General features: G+C 39.1%; 1 protein-coding gene across 2 annotated transcripts in view; it reads right to left on the bottom strand.

Annotated features, from left to right (window-relative positions):
• ARL15 (ADP ribosylation factor like GTPase 15) overlaps positions 1 to 21617 on the bottom strand; it is a 115290-nt gene that overhangs the window by 73590 nt on the left and 20083 nt on the right. For both annotated transcript variants that reach the window (XM_053448061.1, XM_053448062.1), the window contains 2 exons: positions 9795 to 9939; positions 5456 to 5515 (listed from right to left, as the gene is read on the bottom strand). In XM_053448061.1, coding sequence (XP_053304036.1) covers positions 5456 to 5515; positions 9795 to 9939 — 205 coding nt within the window. The remainder of the gene's footprint in view (positions 1 to 5455; positions 5516 to 9794; positions 9940 to 21617) is intronic.

Below are 21617 nucleotides of genomic sequence, written 5' to 3'. Positions count from 1 at the left end.
ATATAGGTATTAGGTTTAAAAAGAAGGTGAGGGAGAGAGGTGGTATATGGATTGCTGAAACATTCTTAAAAGTAAAAAAAAAAATAAAAAAAATAATAGAACTTGAGAAATTGGCAAAAAACAATAGACTCTGCTGTAATCTCAGCCCCAAACTCTCCTGCCTGCGTCAAACATTCCTTTACACTCACCAGACGTTATCACACTTACAAAGTGTACAAAACAAATCCGAAACACTGTCTTCGAGCTGCAATTGCTAAAGGTTTAAACTGATATTTTAACAAGTTTTCTGATACAAAAAGACAAAGCGAGTATTATAGACAGAATTGTGCAACCTCCAGCCTTTATTGGGCTGAAACCGCAATTGTCCTCAGCCAAGAAATAGGCACACAATGGTGGGGAGTCCTAAAACGGGGGCTGGCAGGAGGGTTGCAGTTTCCATTATGGATTAAAATGGTTAACATTTCCCTTGCGAGAAGACCGCAGAGCATCTTAATGCGATGTTATACCGGTGAGGTGGAGCAAAACGTTTAAAGAACGCCCGCAAAATGATGATGACCATTACCACATTAAAAATGAGTTTTCAGAACTATTATGCTACGTTTATATAAATAAATAAAAATCTGCCCAATCTGCTAAATAAACTCAATGACACCATAATCATACTGTGGTAAGTAACAGAACAGCTCAGTTTTAATTACCCAGCAGGCCTATGGAACGGAGGACTTCATTGTACAAGCCGGGATTCATTATGGTTGACACTGCCGTGAACAACTACTTCAGTGAGGTGTCCGAGCAGGGAAAGTGACCCAAAATATCACAACTGACCACAATGGCAACAAAATGAAAAAGCCAGATGCATGCTTGGGGGAGATTAATTTTTCCATGACACTTCAGCTTTAATTTATCATACATGGTCATCAAGTTCTTCTTCGAGAAGAATTCTCCAGCGAAACACCCAGTTGATGTAAACTGCAGTCAAGCTATGTGTCCTGGTGTGAATGTTTTTAATCATTATCTAACCATACTATTAACATTAAGAAATACAATCACACAACCAGGCAGGCATGTATATTAAATAAGGATTGCTGGCATTAAAACAGGAAAAAATATTAAATATTATCTAAACTATCACAAGCGTACAGAAGGAAGCCAACATCACAAAAGTGATATATTATAATTAGAACTTTACAATGAAGCTTAGAACGCTTCAGATATTGCTTGGAGAGATGTCGTCTCAAACAATAAGTCTCTTTAGATGGCAAATTTCTGTAACATTCTACTGGATACCTGGATATACAACGTTTGGCTCACTAAATTCAAATAGAGTGTATCCTAAATTTACATCTGTAAATTGTCCAACACAAACATTAAATATTAACCTAATCTCTGTTTTACTAGGGAAAATAAACTCCTATATTATGGATATGCTAAAATTATTAACAAAAACATACTACATGATGGATCAAAGCCTAAAGCCCGATTTGTCAACAGAGCACGGCATTGTGAACAATAACAGTTTTCTCTTGTTTATTTGCTCGTTTGGCCCAAAACAAATTACTATTTGTGGTAAAGTAGCCATTCATGAATAAAATCTAAATAATGAAATGTAAACACTACCATGGTCTCAAGAGAAATTAACTAAACACTGCTACTATGAATCATTGACAGTTCAAAGGAAAGCACGACGCTCAAAGATTCTGTGTAAACTTTGCTTTTTCCCCCCAATTATTTTCTATCACCAAAGCCAATTTTGGGTTAACCTCCATGACACAGCAACTGCTGAACGCTCCATCAAGAGTCTTCATGCTCATTAAGCCACTACTGATCTTGTGACAAATTGCCTAAAACTATGTTAAGGCAGTCTGTGTCTCATGAGAGATCAGGATAGGAAATTTGGTCCGCAGTGGAGGCTGGCGTGTCCCAACTAGCCTCACAGCGCCGAGGCTGACTCATCCATCTATTCCTGGGTCTTCAAATCCAAGGAGTCAGCTGTCAGATGGTGCGGAGTGGGAGGGCTACCAGGTTGATTGACTGGCTACGAACCTCAAAACTCGTTGTTTGATGCAAGAATGTCATAATCAGAAGATTTCCACTCTGTCCTTAAGAATCTTAATTTTCTTCTTCAAACACGGTACGATCCAGCAACGCTATAATGGTAATATTTGGGCTAAAGCCTTATCCAACATCTTTTTTTTCGACTTGGAACACAGGTCATTTTGGGTTGGCTTTATTTAAATTATAGACCTTTGAGTCCACCTCAAGATCAAAGAGTAACCCAACACTCTAGGCTTTGCATTCATTAGTAAATTTGCAGACAGTAACAAATTATTTAAAAATACCTGCCATGCCTCCTGGGTGCTCCTGGGTAACATAATAGAATCGTCTTCAAAAGGATTTCTACTTACGTGAGGTCTTAACTGTACCTATTTATTTTTTAAATAGACTTAACCAAGAAAATGTTATTCCCAACTGAAAAACTAAAGTTCTAAAATTCACCCATATCACAAAAATGTTGCAAGATTGACGTTGCGAAGTTTGAGACCCTTGAAGGGGACATCCTAAAATAAAAAAATAAAAAATCAAACATGTTCAGCACTGTCCTTATTCTTCCCGTCGTGCATGCTAGATAGTTTAAAACTCATTAGCCACACTGAGAAACCCAAATGAAAGCAGAGGTCTATGAGGTTCAATTGTGTGGTTTGTCACCAGACCGCACAACTTAATTTTGCGGTCTCTGAAGGGCATGTCGACATGCCCCGGGTCACCAAGTATATTTAAAATAAACAAAGAAAAGGAAAAATGCTTTTAAAATTAAAAATGTGTGGTTCTCAGCTATAGACATAAAGAGAAGAATAGTATGATGGCGATTGAAAAATATCACTCCTTAAGGAAATATTTAAAAGAAAAAAAAAATATTATATTATATAATCACTGTATGTAGAAGCTGGCTTTATGACATTCGCCATTTCTCCCACATCCTCATGCTTCTTTCTTGGTAGCGGTTGAATCCTGGGTGCCGTTTGCAGAGCTTAGCCAGACTTCTCTATACCAGAAAAGGATGCCGCTGATCCCCAATTGATATGAACAATTTTGCCTTTTTTTTTTTTATAAAATAGAAACTGATGACTTGACGGAAATTTTAAAAAAACTTCCTCTATGTACGGTATTTTAAAATCAACGTAAGTTCCTTTCGTAACTATATGTCCCTACTTTTATTTTTTTTTATTTTTCATATTATATTGTATATGAACAGATAGCAAGATAAAAGAAAGTCCAACACTATCAAGCATAGGTGAAAAAATAAAAATGACACTGCAATCAGAAATCATTACAGCAAACCTGATCTTCTGTGGGAGTCTGGATTTGATGTCAAGAAGGTTTTGTTAATTATAGGCAAGCTGGGGCATGTTCTGCCTGGAACAATACAGCCTGTCTCAGTCTCCGTAACAGACATGCGAGGGAACATATAGCTAGCTGGACAATGTGGAATTCAAATGTACAAATATATGAACAAATATAGGGGGGAAAAATCCAGGTGGTAAGCTTGCAAGCAGGACCCTCTCCACCTAATGTATCGGTTTGTCTTAGTATGTCAGTTCTGTATTTGTCTGTGCTGTGCAAATTGTTAGCGCTATATAAATAAAACGATAATAGTTTTCTCAATGTATTTATAAAAAAAAAAAAAATGCCTGCCTACCGTGCTCATGGCACATTTCTAAACCATATGACAAGAGCACTGGGAGCCAGTGGAGCAGCTCTCCCAGTACCTGCGCATTCTTCACATTGACGACACTGACGCTGGTAAGCAACAAGGAAGGGCTTCTCGGTGAGAGATGCAGAGTCAGGGACAGTGAAGGATGCGGCCCCCGTGGGAAGAGGTTGGTGGCGTCAGGGCAGCCCCTTGGATAAATACACCACAGCATTCAAAGCAGCAATATCTCCAATTCACTACCTTTAAGGGCTGCTGGTCTTGGCATGTTGACGTACACTACTTCTGCTTTGTATTTTACACATTGAAATATTCTACACTATAATTTTACCATCACATTACCATCACTTGGCTCTCTCCGCGAGCCGTAACTTTGACATGGCTACATAATGGATGGAGAATTTCAAGAGCATGCAAGAAAGGCAATGCGTGGCTAGCAGCCGTGTTCCAAGCCATTTGGAACTATAACACAAAACAACAACAACATACAAAAGTAAATGCTCATGTCGGCCCCAGAGGTTGGAAGCTTGTTTGAGCAGGGCCCTCCTCATCTTCAAGTCCAAAGTCTAATGTTGTTCTCTACTGACACATTCAAAGATATTGACTAATAACTGAGCGACCGGTCAATCTATCTTCTCATCCCATAATTATGTTAAAATGTTAGATATGTGTTTTTCACATATATTTTTTTAACTACCAGGCATTACATTTCAGATGTAATTATCTGTCGTTATTTCTTTAATAAAGAATAAACCACAATAAAAGCAAGATATATTAAACATTTTGACAAGTGTTAAAAATTTAAATGAGTAAATTACATGAGAATTCAGAAGTTCAAGTGATAACTGGAAACAATAAATGGCTGCTTAGCACATTGCAGGAACGCAGAAATACGGTAGCAAGATATACGCCCAAACTCATATTCGCAAAGCCAGTAATAACAATTTTTGCAACATTTTTACAAGTTGCTCTGCGACTAAAATACAACTGAAATTGTGTCCGATGTCTTATCTAAACACAGGCAAGAAATGAGCGAAGAAAACAATAAACCCCAGGTAATTTCATAAAACACAAAAAAAACACCAAACATTAAAAAAACACATAAAACAGGTTGCTAAAGACATATATAACTTTTTTGTTAGTATTAATGGAAAGCGTATGTCTGATCTTCAGAAGAAAAAACTAAAACTCCTCTGGAATACTAATTAGACGTCACGTCTCCTCAGTAATGGATCCTGCCATCTTTGTGATGTCATCACTATTCCGCCACCTTTCCCTGCTGCCAAGTCTGTTAGCAACACTTGACGTGGCAATAAAATAGCAAAGTATGATGACAAGAAAAAGTCCCCATCCTCTAACACAACATATTCTATAGAAACCTGAGCTAAGCATGAATCTTTATTCAGTATAACGAGGCAAACCATGTTACTAATGTTAAATCTATTATCAACCCATTGTTTTAATACAATCAATTATTTTCTCATTCATAAAGCAATGATTGTTAAAGCAATAATTTACACATAAACATTAAGAAAAACGAATGCATTGGTCCTGTTCTTACACTATTATCAGGAACCTTGGTGGCTAAAAACTCAAAAATAAACAGTAGAGATTGTGATGGGTGAAGTTACCAAGTTCCCAGACAATTATTTTATCCTTTTAGGTAATACATAATTATGCACAAATAAACCAAAAATCTAAAAACTAATTTTAGCTGGCAAATAATAAAAGAATAAGAAATGGTACCTCCAAGTTCTTTCACATTCAAGATGGCATTCTGGAATGGAACTGCTTTTATGCTAAAACCTAGAATTTAAAGAGAAAAAAAAATTGTAAATGAAATGTTAACTAGAGGTCAGTAAACAGAACTGCGTGCAAGTGTTTTAACCAATAAAAAAAAACAACAAAGAAAAACAATGCTAGTGGCAAGTTCCAAATATTAAAAATTACCTACTTTTTAATATATATGTGGCAAACAGATGCATGCCAAGAGTAAAGAATATTCATTCATAGCATTAGAAATTCATAGCTTTAATAAAAATAAAAAAAATAAACATTGCTTGAGGTCTACCGTCCCCCATGAAGTCTTTCTTGCTCCAGCTATAATAATCTTATTACTCAAAATGTATTGACTAATACGTTGTAAATATATTTGCCGCGTAAGAGTCTATAACAATAGTACCTTAGAATCCACCAAATCTGCCTGGTCAGTTTATGCCTGGATTAGACCTAGACACACACACCCAATGACTGAGGCTTTAATTCTCAGATACCATTGTTGCTCGAATATAAGACCACCCTCATTATAAGACGACCCCCCAATATTTGAATATTGATTTGGGCTAAAAAAGAAAAAGCCTTAATATAAGAACAGCCTATAGGAAAAAGAGTTTAACTAGTAAATAATTCACACGTAAAACACACATTTAATAAAAACTATGGTTTTATTTCCTTTTGCCAACCTGACCCCAGTTACGCGCATTTGTTCCCATGCTTGCCATTCTGCACCCCAGACATGTCACTCTGCCCCCCAAGACTTACCAATGCATCCCCAGACTTGCCCCCCATGCTCCAGACTCCCTGGTGTCTAGTCGGGAGAGCTGGCAGACATCTGCGCGATGCGAATAGACAACCCCTGCTGCTGCCCGGCATTTCTGTTGGAGCCATGGCAGAGCCCCGGAAGGTCATGTCACACTGGTGCTCCTTCATAGAAGCCCCATGCAGATGTCCACCGGCTGCCAGAGAGGAGGATCCAGGTGCCCTGTAGCGTTACGGGGGATCTGGATCTTAGTCTTACAAATTTGCATTTGCACAGGCAGTGTGATAAGAAGTTGAGGTGTTGTTCTAATAGATTGGGTTAGAGAGAACGCATACAATACTAACATCATGCAGCTGCCCAAAAAAACGTATGCAAAAACAGAAAAAAAAGATAAATATATATCTACATGTCTATAATCCATATCTATATAATATAGATATGTATCAATACGTATATTCGAAGTGTTTGCTTTTGAGTTGATGCTAAATAAAAATATTTGGTGATTGTTTCCCAGTCACTTTAGTTCCCTAGACTTAAAGTTTTGTCACCTTAGTCAATGCACATTTTTAAACAGAGGTAAAATATATAAAAAAGAAAAAAATTACAAAAAAATTACAAAAAAAGGATTAAACACATCACCCAAAACAAGCATTTCTAAAATTAAATGGTAAACTGTCGCCTTGACAGCATTAAACCTAAATCCATGAGTTTACCAAATCTATTAAGAGCTGGAGCCTTTTATCTGGAAGCCACACCATAAGAGCTCTCCCTTCTCCTCCCGATCCTTACAAAGACTGCCTGAACCATCCAGGAACAATCAGCAACTTTACAATAAGGCAGATATAAGGTAATGGGGAGGAATAATCATGCCGATCCTACTCCCATGTTATACACATAAGGTGGGTTTATAATACACAGATGTATTTAGTGTATAGAGCTGTAATATGTAAGGTATGGGAGAAGTGACCTGAACGGCTGTGATTTACAGAAGCCGCAGGTGATAATTCTGGTTTAATTGGTTTACAATAATAAGATAATTGTGTAATATGGCTTAACTGAGCAGTAAACACATTTGCAAAAGTGACAAATAAATATCAAGCACTTCCAGTTCAACGGGGAAAAAAACAGTAATCTCCTAGAAGTTAAATCTCCCTCCAGACTTCCACACCTTTGTTGTTCGACTAGCCTGGGGATGACAAAATCTGACGTCTAAGTAGTCCAAGAAATGAAAAGTGCTAGGGGGAAAAAGATTTTCTATATTCTTACATATCTGCATCAAACATATGGGAATGAGAATACAGACTTCACAAAAATCTTCATATTTACCAAGCATTGCGTCCAAAATATTCTGGTAGTCAATTGGTGGGGGGGGGGGGTACGCTGGTCAGCACACTACCAGGCAAATGCTGGATTTTTCTACCCGCTGTAAAGGTATGGTTCACCCATGACTTGATGATTAAGACTCCAGGGCAAGAGAGCTCTAACATTTGTACATGTTCATACTATCCGATACTCTTTTTTTTTTTACCTTTGATAAGATCTTTGACCCTTTCACCTCCCATTATGCAAGGAACCCACGAGTCTTAGAGAAAGGCTCCGTCATGCTTATATAGTGCTTTTGACATCTGTCAAAGTCCAAGCGATGGTACAATGTCTCCCATAATCAATGCATCCTTCGAATCCTTACTTTATGCGAGGTATAAGAGCCTTACAGACTGCTAACATAGAAGCTATACCCCACTCATAAAGTATACCAAGGTCTACCGGCAACAGACGCTATTGCAAGAGTAAAAAAATTAAACTGAGTTTGACATTGAAACATTTTGTTTTTTGGGATAATTGCTGAGCATACTGAGATTTCTGCAACAAGAACTGATCAAACATAATGGGCTCGCACCTTGATTTTTATCAGTCATTGCTGACACCGGAAGTCTTTATCTTCAGAAATATAATAATAATGATAATTTCAGGAAGGGCTTAAAGACCTCATTTAATACAATTAGGTCTGTAGGAAATTCATGCTTCTAAATTTATAGAAGCTCATAGGATCTCACCCTCCAGATCTGCAGGATTACATGACCCCAAGATATCCCCCCCCAAACAATACTGACAAAAAAAAGAGATTCTGAACTCGAGTGATAAAATGATATAAAATAAAGGACTACATTAAACGACATTGGAACTACTGCCAGAACCCCTAAAATTGCAACGGTCTTTAAAAGGAAAGGGCAAACAATTCAAACTATTAGTGTTAATCCCTCTGGAAAGTAAATACCTCAGTTATGTAAAAAAGATGAAACCTGTTTTGTTATAAGAATGTTAGAAATGTTGCTTCACTTATTCTCCTAAATAAACCACGTAATTAAAAGTCGCATTACAAAGATCATCAAGTACTTGAATTCCAGAATCCTGTCAGCAAATAACTCTTGGTGATGTACATGATGTACATTTTGCTCTGTTCTTGTTTTTTTAAAGGGAATTCTTTGTTTTAAAGGGTGATCTCCAATGATGTCCAATCACACGCCCACCATCACTTATTAATACCAGATTCTGGCAATAAACCACATTAAAGGGACACTCCAGCCAACTTTAATGTGCACGATGGTTCCTTTAAATGCACGCAAGGAATCTGCAGAATCCCTCCAAATGCACTTGTCCCTTTCCCCAATGCCCAAGATAATTTCTGTGGAGGAGTTGTGTTCTTCCAGACACATCTCCATGCACATCATATGCTTACGTATGCATATGCATAGAAAACATGCCCATTGATTTCAATGTGAGTGAGATCCTACCACCAACTGGCCACTTGAAGCAGCTAATCAATGGCTAGAACGAAGAGACTTCGGAGGAGGGCAGCTGCAGGGCTTCAGCTTTTACCTCATTTGAATTATTTTGTTTTTGAAGAATGTGTATTATAGTCCTCACAGAGTACTTTAATATGCAATCTTCTACAGTGGGGTATGAGGGACAACAACCCTATAAGGGTGCCTAAAACTGCGCTGGATACTGCAATTGCTAGCTTTTACCATTTTGGCAACGTCAGCCATAACTAGAACCATCACCAACATATTAATACAATGTATTGCAGTACAGCTTAAGCTGCTTATAACTTAACCGACTGTATGCAATATTTTTTACACCGTGAAATTGACTGTTTATAATTACATGTTGCCCGCTGTAAAGTATCCATTCTTTCAGGATGTCAGTTACCCTTTTGGATCCAATGTTTTATAGTTCCAAATGTCCCAATTAGGTGTATAAATTAAACTGAGTAAATCAAATAAAATAACTTTCTCAATACTTCAGTTACACAAATAGCTACCAATACACGTCAGAAAAGAACCCAGTAGCCCACGAAGTCTTTCTAGAGATCTATCACCCTTTATGAAAGAAGCATTCTGCCGTATCGCTCATCGCTTTGCCAGCCTCTAAGTAAAAGTATTTTCTTATATGTTAATTCTTATAGAAGAACCCCAAAAACTCTGAGCAGCAATTCCGTGCGGACCTGCATGCGGCGGAATCTCCACAATAAAAGGCATACGTTACCTGTGGTAGGCACAATATTATCTTGGCTCTCGCTGCAGAGGTGAGAGAGAAGGCTGGTCTTCCCGGAGCCCGTCAGCCCTATACAGACAATATCATATTCAGGCCTCTGCGGTGGCGGTCCTTTACAACACAAAGCTCGAAAACACTGCAACAAAGAAATATCAATGTCAATGAGTTCTCATATTCAAATATTTTTTGGATATTTGGGCTATGCCTGTAAAATAATTATAATAAAAAAATAAAATAGAATATTTGAGCCAAATATAACCGACATACAGAAAATAAAGTTTTAGAGTTCTCTGTTGTGTAAAACTGTAGTGTTCATGTGAATATATACCCTTTCAAAGAACATAATTAAATATTTGGCCACATTAAAAGCTATGACAATAAAATAAATCAACACAAAAAAAAACAAGCAATAAATAATTGCCATAACATGAAGCCTAAACCCAGGATCTTATTGAGACAACGTCAAGGAATTCTTAACACGCTGTAGGTAATTCTTGAGTTTAGGGGATATTAACACAGAAATGATTTAGTAAGTCGTTTGTAACCAAAAAACAAAACAAAACAAAACAGGTAAAAACATACTTTATTATAAATATTAGATGACCTATTAACCTAATATAAGTGAAATTAACCAGTATTTTACAAGCCCTGCACACAAGCCAATGTTCTTCTACTCAGCAGGGACTGTGTGATGCATCGCAAGGCAATGGAGACAAGAAAAGTTATCCCTCGGAAGAAAAGCGAAAACCATCATTAATGTATTTCACACATGGCGGCTGGGGCTGCTTTGTTACGCTTCTGAAGTACGTATGTGAACTAAATATTATGCTTCAGAGGCAGAGTCCATTTGATCGTCTGGCTTTTTTTTTTGGTTTTCAAGGCTGCACAATGCATTCTGAATCATTGTTACTGACAAGAAGAGGTTAACTATTTGATAGCGTTGAATAAAGAGAACCCCTATAGTTCATTCTTCCATTCTTGTTTATAATCACGCGTTCGGTAGGCCACACCAAGTAATGAGGCTTATACAAAAAACAATATAAAAACAAATGATTTCATGGAGCATGAAAAAAATGGACTTTAGATACGGTACAAGTAGATAAATAGTAAAAACAAAACCTATAAACTGCGAGTAACTAAAGGTCAAGAAGACTATCTTGTTACTCGTCCTAAATTTGTTTAGAAAGTCCAATAAAAAGGACTGCAATACTCATTTATACCATAGGACTAAACGGCCCTACTCAATGGGGTAACCGTCATGTAAGATTACGTTACATTTATTTATATCGCGCCAGCAAATTCCGTAGCGCTTTACGATCAGAGGCGGTAGGACAAATTTAAAATCAAAGCCATTAACTCGTACAAAAGGAGAAGAGGGCTCTGACCTTGGGAGCTTACAATCTAGTCTGTTGGGGGTGAAATGCAACAGTAGGAGAGGACTGCTTGGATCGAGTCAGAAAAGACTCCAATATAACAAAAGGTAAACACCAGAAAGTAAGTGAATATGTTTTTTTTAAGAAAAATTATTAAATTTACCGCCCTAACATTGTATAGCCAGGCTATAGAATCTAAGGACGTCTGCTACAAGCATTCATTTTGTCCAAAGTCAAGGTATACTGCCCCTCACTTCCAAACGTTTTATGTTAAAAAAGGGCAAGTTAATATTTCGAAGCTGCTCCTGCTCTTTTAGCCCAGATTAGACTCGCCGGTTCTCACACTTGCTTCTACCTATATTTTAAAATATGCGCGCAGACAGGCCTGTAAATGAGAACATGATCAAAGTTGTTAGGGGTCAGACTTGGAAAAACAAAGGCACTGGTGTCTGTCAAAAGGTGATTCCCACTGAGGAGAGCGGTTCGAATTACTCGGCGTAGCATGAAAATGCAAATTTTCTAAAAAAGCCACAAAAAAAATATGTTTCCTTTCCTGGCAGACTGAGAATCCACTGGTGTCAGGGATTGGGTTTCTCAGGAGTCGTAAGTACACAGAGGAATTAAAATAAAATAAAAATAATAATAATTAATAATAATACAGGTTACGTTAAGTAACGTCAATCTGAGCAGCATAAAAATTCTGGACACATAAATCTTAACGTCAGTGACAGGAAGGGACTTCGGGAAGGAATTACCATAAATCTGACAAACGCTAATTTGATGGGTGGCTGTATCTGTCTGCTCCAAGACCAGTCTAGACAGTCTATTGAGAAATCCTAAAAACACAACTGTTTGTTCCTTGTAACACCATCTGGAAATAGCAATAAGAGCCTACCCAGCGCCATTCACAAATAGGATCAAAGCGCATTCAAATGCCATCATGAAGTCCTACACACAGAAAATTCAATCAGAGATCTCCGAGCAATTTTCTGAAGGCCTTAACGAAGAAAACCCTCAGACTTTGTAAGCACTTAGCAAACCGTGAACTGAAAGGGATGAGAACGGGGGCATGAAATGAAACAGAAAGGGCTTCTAATACCTGCTCCGTAACCTTTTGCTGCCACCGGGGCCCCCGCAAACCTCAGACGGCAAGAGTTAACCCATGCCTTGCACGGAGACACAGTGGTGTGACTCTTGCATTGGCATTCAGCGCACTCCATCAGAAAGTGCAAAGTGTATTCCGCCTGCTCGGTCTTCCATTAAGATCTGTCCCCGCTTTACATCAAAGCAACGGGGGCCCCTCTATTGAACTTCTTTACGTATAGCAAACATAAGAGTCTGGCATAGAAGCCAGGAATCCCCACCCCCATCCCACCAAATGCTTTCCAACTCTATAATCTCTTTTTGTACAGGAGTCAAATCAAAATCCAGTTTTGCACCAAAATGCAAACAAAACAATGTGCTTTTTTTTATTATTATTATTTTTAATACATACTAAATACAAAACCAAGCTGGGAGGACAACACAGAAAATCACACAAGAATAACTCAGCCTCAGATGTGCCCAAAAGTTGTAAAAATGATACTCCAGAAATCGAGATATAGATATCTATATTTATTATTATTATTATTTTTTGAATATATATAATATTATAACACTGTGGGGTATGTAATATTTTGAGGATTGGTAGCCTAACCAGTTCATTTTTTTTGGCAGGGACAGTAAAATATTCCGATAACATTATTAATGTTTTGCAATCAGGAGGTCATATACGTAAGCAATTTCATCCATGTCACATTAGAAAAATGGATAATGCCTTCAAATGTAGCATTTCCCGTTACTGATTTAAAAAAAATCAAGTGGGACGCAGAAGATTCCATTCTTTCTACTGGGAAGCAACTCCAGACAAAACTAAGGCGCAACTCGGCAAACAGACTTATCTTTGTAACACAAAACAAGTGAATGACTTGTTTCCCACAGAGGCCGTGCCAGCAGATAAGTAAAAGCTGGAGTAGAAAGAGTTCATCTATTGAAGCCAGACGTTTCAGGGCATTTATGCCATCCATATTACAATAATGACTCAAAAAGGGAGTATCAGCCCCACGGCCCACCTCCCCCACAGTAAAATACACCATCCACAGAGAAACAACCCTCAAACACAGACTGCTAGCCAGAGCCCACCATCAGCCAGTTCAAAGAGTAACCCAAGTAGGGGGTAATCTGTAAAAAGCAGCATGTAATCAGCATTTTAGTGGGCAGCGCACTGCATAAATTGGTTTTACTTAGTATGTTCAATTAAAAAAGCTATCACAGCGTTTTACCATATTTGTTTAATTATAAGACGACCCCCAAACTTTGGAGCTTAAGAAAAGAAAAAAAAAAAATAATTTGCCTTAATATAAAATAACCATTGTGAAAAACCAAAAACATTGTTTTTGCTTTTGTTGCTCTTAACACTCTTAAGCTCTCTGTCCATGTGTCATTGTCTTCAACATCCGCTTCTCTGTCCGTCTCCTTTTCCGCAGCTCTGATCCTTCTCTTGCCACTTCTTGTTCTGTTTTTTTTTTTTCTTCGTCCTGTATCGACTCTGCTATCCAGGTACTTCCGCAAAAGGGTAGGATCCTCCGCAGAAAGCCTTTCCCCCGAGTTGAGGAATGAGGTTGGGGGGGTTGACTGTCCTCAAAATGTGCGTCGTGGCTCTGTCGTTTTGCAGAAGTACTCCAAGAAGCACGCCAGAATATTACAAACTGATTCGCGGAGAGAGGTGCAGAAACGTTTCTTTCTCCAAGTCTGCAGGAGTCACAGCTGAAGAACAGACCGTTCTTCCCCAAGTGTGTGCATGGGGCATAAGAGACATCAGGCATCTCGCTGCGTAATATGGCAAGTAAGGCACAGAAGCCCACATAAAGAAAATGCACCCCAGGTAAAAGGGGGGGGGGGCGCCAGCAGACTGCATCATATGCAAAAATAGCCACCCTGGTCATAGGCATTTATTATAATATCCACACCATACTAATCCAAGAAACATTTATATTACCTGATTTGGAGGGAGGAAAAAAAACACAATGGTTAGTATTTAATTTTTTTTAGGATGCTGAAGTCAGAACAATTCTGTAAAATGTTAACTGCAGCAAGGAACAGGAGCATTTATTTTTTTTGGTAGTAAAATTTTGCTCCAGTTTGATACACATTCAGTATATATGTACCCTTCTACCAGGTAACACAGCCAATCACCTTAACATGTTGTAAAAACACAATACTGTAAAATGGAAGTGTGTGATATGCCCCAGCAGATACATACACTATATTCCTTCACAATAGTAAATTGCGGACCCTTTAATATTATAATCCACTCTTTTCTATTTAGTTTTTATTGAATGTAATTGACTCTACCCAACAAAAAAAGTTCTATGATGCAGAATATAATTTTACAAGTATTTAATTAGAACATCTTCAACCAAATGAACAAAATTGGTTTATCTCTCCCCAGAATATTTAATTTAAATGCACAATTACAGGCCTTTTGTGATTGGCTGCGGTACATCCACGAGTACGGTACTTGATATACTCACCTGCTGGTTTTGTCTTAAGCAGCACTGCCATCTAGTGGCAGAAAGAGAATACACAAGCACAAGCCTGATTATTATTGCAGAACTACACTTTTCTCGGTCAACACAACAAAAATATGCTAATAGCTGGCTGAACATTATAGCTTCAATAACCAAACAGCCGTCCTTTGTCATTCCCCTATGAAGGAATGGCAATGCCCTAATTATAAACATGTACATTTAAAACATTTTACATGTGCTCCACTGCATTTTAACATGTCAATTCATGTGTGCATCACTTGCCTGTATATATTTACATGTGTGTGCACTGAGCACACTACTTCGCGACCTGCAAGCTGAACGTACATTGTCACCAATGGAACTAAACGTGCTTGCTTTAAACAGGTGTTACACAAAATCTTTATTATACTCTAGTATTTTATTTGCTTTAACATTGAGAATTTTTTCGCTGGCTTTTGTGTCTCGTGACAACTAAGTTAATAAAGTGTTAAGTCCAAAGAGTGGAACAGCTCCTTTACAGTTGTTTTTATGCTTGCAGAAATGCTGAGGTCTCAACATAAAACTGATTTGCTATTCATTTCCACTTCATGCAGACTTTTCCAAACTTTATCTTGAAAGAAAATATTTAATTAATCAAGTAGAAGGGCACATGTGAAACTTGTAGTCCCAAATGGCACTTCATCAAAAACAAGAATGAACAACTTGGGATTTTATTGCACGTGTATACTTATTGCACAATGCAAACAAATATATACATAAAACCACAAGATGTTGGGTAAAAGCAAATTCATTGTTACATAACTGGCAATAAAGCGCTGACACGACAGCCAGGGTAAGGGTGCGACTCCCTAATAATTATACTTTCATCGCTGCTTTTTATGTAAAGCGCCTACTAGCTACAATGCAGTAGGGAGTCCAGGAAGGAAACGTAAATTAGAATATCTAATTTCATGGAACATTCCAGCTCCATTATATGCTTGTAGAAACAAGCAGCGGGGGGACAAAATTAGACCGAAGTGCAAAGTATAACATCGTATAATATTTATATTATTATATTATATATTCCCATCAACGTGGATAAAGTTTCAGCCGATTGCAGGGTTTTCACATCTGATTTAGTAGGAAGGTACGCGCATGTAAGAGACAGAGCCGATGCCTGAAAGAGGTTAGCAGGCCATAGATAAATGATGATCACAGTTATTTTTTTATATAGCACCATCATATTCCGCAGAGCTGTACAGTTGCACCCCTTGCCTTACTCTGTGAAAATCGTTCGGGGGCAACACAGGAAAAAAAAAAAAAAGGGACAAAAGTGAAAAACTATAAGAATGGAACAGACTGAAATCCCCTTTAACTATTTAAAAGCCCCTGCCAAAACACTATAGGAACAAATATAACACGTATACATCCTGCGCAGCAGTTATAAAGGCAGCATAAAAAGCAAAACGACAAGGTCCAATATTTTTATGACTGCATTTCTGGAACGGCTCTATGGAAACGTGCAGCGATCAGGTTTTATAGCCTAAAATGACAATTACACCAATAAAAGACACAGTTGAACACCTGAGTATTTGCATGCTTATTATTGGCACACACTTTAACTCGCTTAAAAGCATATATGTATGGAGCTGGACATGCAGCAGATATCTTGAGCTCTTAAATGCTTGGTGCTGGTATACCAGTTTGGGTTTTATTTAGGAATTCCTCTCACCAAATTTTGGGTCACCAGCTCTTTTGATGCCGTAATGGAACATCTACAACATCTGAAATAAATGTGCATCTATGGGCACCTGACTTAGGAGACCATACTAGGTGCCATCATTTAGCAGGTTCTGCCCCCAACACAGTGGCGATGCAGAGCTCTATTATTGGGCATTTACGCTGCCCGCTGTCAAGAACTTGCCTCATGCCGGCGCTGTTGGCGGCATTGGTTATCAGTTTACGCTCTGAGCCGTCTTCCAGGTCCTCGTACCCAGCCCCTGGCTTGCAGGTATACACGTCGGCCATCATTCGAGGAGTCTCAGCGCATCGTTCTATATACACAGCGTGACTGAGCTCTGGGTGCGCGATGTTGCCGTTTCATTTACTGTTTTGACCTTTCCTCGTACTCCGCTTGCCATGACTTTGAAAAACTCTTATCTGCCCCAAACCCTTTGGGCTGTAACGGACTGAGATAAATTTACCCCTCTAAAGCAGTCACAGCACCAGGAGCCCAATCAAAAAAGGAACACGATTGTTTTAGGTGGAAGAACTTCTCCTCAGTTATCTTAGACCGAGGATCCATCTGTGATGCGCTCCCGGTGAATGGCCGCGATGAACAGACCCCAGCTGACTGGAAGAATCACGTTCAGGGAGATTTGTTCAAAGCGGAAAGGTGCATTTTATGGCCGGTGTGTCCCTTCAAATATGTTTAACTATATACTGGATTTCTCTAGTATATCTTCTTTATATAGAAAACATATCTATTAGACTTGTGCCTTCGTTTTCGTACAAACCTTTTTTTTTTTATGAAAATTTCGTGCATTTTTACAAATCAGAAAATTCGTCAGGATTCGTCCATTAGCCTTCACGTGTAGCCGCCACCATTACTAGCCGTTTTGGCGCTCGTTGATGAGGTAAAGTGGGAGGGACTGTGTGTGCAGGAGGGTTCATATCAATGACTGATAGGTTGAAGTGGCCAACAACAAAACGGGTGGTGGTCTCATTGATGGTAAGGGCTGTGGGACCCATCAATCACAGCTGTTGATGGGTTTCACAGGACCCTTACTTTTTCAGTCTGGCCAATCAGCATTTACAGGGGGAGGGGCCAATCATTAGATATATAAATGTGCTGACACTATTTTAACTCATCAGTAGCAGCAGTTACAGACTGATGGGAGTTGGAGTGTGACACAGTGATAGGTTATCAGAGGCTGAGACTGACGCTCATTACTCATATACAATACCGCACGTTAATGAATAGCTTATTTTACTGCAGAAAATGTCCTGTTGCGGGGTGGATTGGAGTAGTGATTCCTGTATTACAGCGACTGCAGCAGACATTTTCCCCTGTTGCTGAGTAGAGTTTAATTGACTTTTATACGACCAGCCAAACCTGTAATACATTTTATTTATTACCCTATTTGCTCGATTATAAGACGACTCCCCAAAATCTGAATATTAATTTAGGAAAAAAGGAAAAAGCCTGAATATAAGATGACTCTATAGGAAAAAAGTTTTGCCAGTAAATGTTAATTCATGTAAACTATTTTTTTTTAATAAAAGCTATGATTGAGAAAAATATTTTGTTTTTGTTTCCTTTTATTTTCCAACCTGCCCCCCCTGTTATGCACATCTGCCCCCAGGCGTGCCACTCTGCCCCATGATGTGCATTTTAACCTTCTGAATGCCAGTGTCCCATGATATGCCTTTTAACACTATATGCCACTGTGCCCCATGATATACCTTTTGACCCCCCTATGTGCCACTCTGCCTCCAGAAATGCCTTATACCCCTATATGCCACTCTGGCATTTAGGGGGTTAAAAGGCATATTATGGGGCAGAGTGGCATATAGGGAGGTATAAGGCATTTCAGGAGGCAGAGTGGCGTATAGTGGGTTAAAAGGCATTTCTGGAGGCAGAGTGACAAAAAGGCATTTCATAGAGCACTCTGCCTACAGAAATACCTTATGCCCCCCATTTAACACTCTCCCCCAAAAACCGACTCCCGTTGTGTTGCCCGGGCAGCAGATAGACATCTACGCGATTTGCGTGGGTAACTCCCGCTGCAGCCGGAAGGAGGTGCGGTTAGCAGCGGGGGTCGTCTGCGTCCATCGCGCATACACCCTCCGACTGTCAGAGAGAATTCCCCGCACCTCCTTCCGGCTGCAGTGGAAGTTGCCCATGCGAATCGCGTAGACTGCTACACACCAGGGACTCAGAAGCACCGGTAAGTTGGGGGCATAAGACCGGAGGATCCAGGTCCCCTGCAGACCTAGTTGAGGTCTGATTATAAGACGACCCCGATTATAAGACGAGGGGTATTTTTCCAGAGCATTTGCTCTGGAAAAAACCTTGTGGTATAATCGAGCAAATACGGTATGTTTGTACCGTATAATTTGTGATTCTTCATTGATAAATATTGGTGACGATATATGAATATATAATATTGGGGAAATTCAGTCCTGCTCCACAGAGCTGCATGCACCATCTGCCAGTGTCTGTCTGCCCTGTTCGCTGCTGTTGCTGCACCTCCTTCCCCATCTCTTTTAATTTCTATTATGAAAGGAGAGTTCAGAAGGTGTCGGGAATCTCCTCCTTTGGAAAGGCCCCACGGATGTCATTCAGAATTTAAAAAAGGCACCCCATGAAATTTCGTCAGAGCCGAACGGCCTGGAAACAAAATTTGTTGCCCGAAAAACAAATGCAGCAAAGACTGAAACGAAAACTTTGTCTGAAGCAATTTTGCTCGCCATGAAATTGTCTAATATCTATTGTCATCAATTGGAAATAATTACATTATTTGAACGGCAATCAGGAACTCCATATGGCGTGTTTGCAGGTTTCCTTTGGTCATGTAATCCCAGACATTTCATTAACAATGAGCGACTGGAAGGAGCAAAGCAGTGCATTCCAGGATATGTACATTTCTTCTCCGTAAATAAACCAATCCCAAGAGATCTTACAAGAAGCAGACACAACCCTGTAATGATTTACATGCAAGGTCATAGACCAACCAGATAACCTGTTTAACTCATTCATAAACAATGGGATTCTATATTAAAAAAAAAAATTGCCAGTGATATTTTTAATGTGCCAACAATTTATGTAGCACTTACATATACATTATATATAATATAAAACTGCAGAAGCCAAGTAGCCATGGCTCACAGAAATATCACTGCTGGAACCTTTACCTAGAACCCTTGATTATTACATATCTTAAATACAGATCCACTTTAAAATATACTGGCTCTCGACTTGTCGGCCCAATCAATTGCCCACTTACTCTGTTAAACATCTTTAAGTTCCCACAACAGCCGTATTCCCCCCCTTAAACACTGAGAAAAGCAACATAAATATGTACAAATAACTGTATCCTGTTAAGGCTGGTCCCAGAATTGTATAATCTGTCCACTTGCAAAACCATAGAATTTTAAGGCAGGGAGGACCCCGAACTCATATCCTGCAATTCACACAAAGATTTTATTAAGTCTATAAATGTTCCACAATACAAACGCCAACAAAGGCTAAAGTCAAAAACTTTTCCTGCGTTACTAGGGCCATAATGGTGGTACCTGCAGTGGTCACACAATCAGAATATAAGAGCATTTGGGTGGGCCACAACGCTGCTCCTGCAGCCTGGAGAAAGTGGCCCTTCACCCGGAGTATCCAGGCAAAACATGGAGAGCTCCCAGGTATGCCTCCCATGCATTGGCAGAGAGGTGCCACTGTAATAAAAACCACCGGTAGATCTTAATGGGCATCAGGCCGCTGTTTTTTTAGGATATTCCGGTACGTCCATACAGTACTGAAGGGTTAGGGTGTATGACACTAGACTGTCCCTTTAAAAAGGTCTTTGAACAAATTAAAAGATACATTATTGTTTAGGTCAGCTGAAAAGATACTGGTGCAAAGGACTCAAGGGACAGGGTTATGACATTAAGTTTTTTGTGTCCTTGCTGGTATTCTCTGTTTGCAGGATGCAACTAGCAGAGGCATTTGTACATCTACATATGTATAGAGACTTTACAACCAGAATATATTTCATATATACATATACACAAACCTACAGTATATACACATACATAATCGTTCCTTTGGACATAGAAAACTAAGCATGTGCGTGATGAGCTTCCATAAATGTTCAGTGTTGATAAAAACAGTTTTGTAACTAAATTGCATGATTTTACTATTACCATGACGTAAAGTCATGATTTTATTAAAGACACGGAGGCGAGTATTGCTTAACTCTTTCTTTACTGGAACAAATAGCAGCAAGAAAATTTAACAGAAAAAATAAGAACAGTACATGGCCCCAACAGCCAATCATCACACAGTATACAGTATAACACAGGTCTCCTCCCGGAAATCCTCCTCTTTCTTTGATAGGCGAACTGGGTCAGAACCACAATACGAAACATCCGCCGTAAGAGAAGACCAAAAACCGGAACATCCGTAGAACAAAGTGGGAACGAAGAACTCTCACAAGTAGGTCAAGCTGTAGGGGCATAAGAAAAAACAAGAATCTACAGGTTAATTCCAGTGTCCATAAATGGATAGCAGGACATCCAATAACACATAAATGGCATAAACCATAGTTGAAGAAGAACAAAGGAAATACATGACCAGACAGCCTCGAATAAAACGAGATAAAATCAGCAATAAATAAGCAATAAAGAAGGCATAAATAACATTACCAGCATACAAACCATAACAATCGGGCGGGAGCGAGTCCCACGTAGCGGAAAAAAGGGGGGGAAGCAATACTCGCCTCCGTGTCTTTAATAAAATCATGACTTTACGTCATGGTAATAGTAAAATCATGCAATTTTATAACAAGACACGGAGGCTCCTATTGCAAGTTCAAAGCTGATCAACAATAGGAGCAAACATGTGTGACGAAGGTCGAAAATAAAACTCCTTAAAAGTAGACGGCCTGGACCAGTCCGCCGCCTTCATTAAATCCTCTAGGCGGCCACCAAGACTGATGACTTTCGTGGCCACCGCACATCTAGAGGAATGAGCCCCAAACACAGAGGTGTCTACTCCAGCCAGACCCAGGACTCTCTTCAACCATCGGGCCAAGGTCGTAGAGGAAACTGGAGCGAAAGGAGCCTTGAAGGAAATAAAAAGGTTGGGAGAAGAGCCCGAACGCAATGGAGCTGTGCGA

This window comes from Spea bombifrons, chromosome 1, assembly GCF_027358695.1.
Source record: "Spea bombifrons isolate aSpeBom1 chromosome 1, aSpeBom1.2.pri, whole genome shotgun sequence".
In the NCBI taxonomy this organism is placed as follows: Eukaryota; Metazoa; Chordata; class Amphibia; order Anura; family Pelobatidae; genus Spea; species Spea bombifrons.
This window is presented reverse-complemented; position numbering and strand designations above follow the sequence as displayed.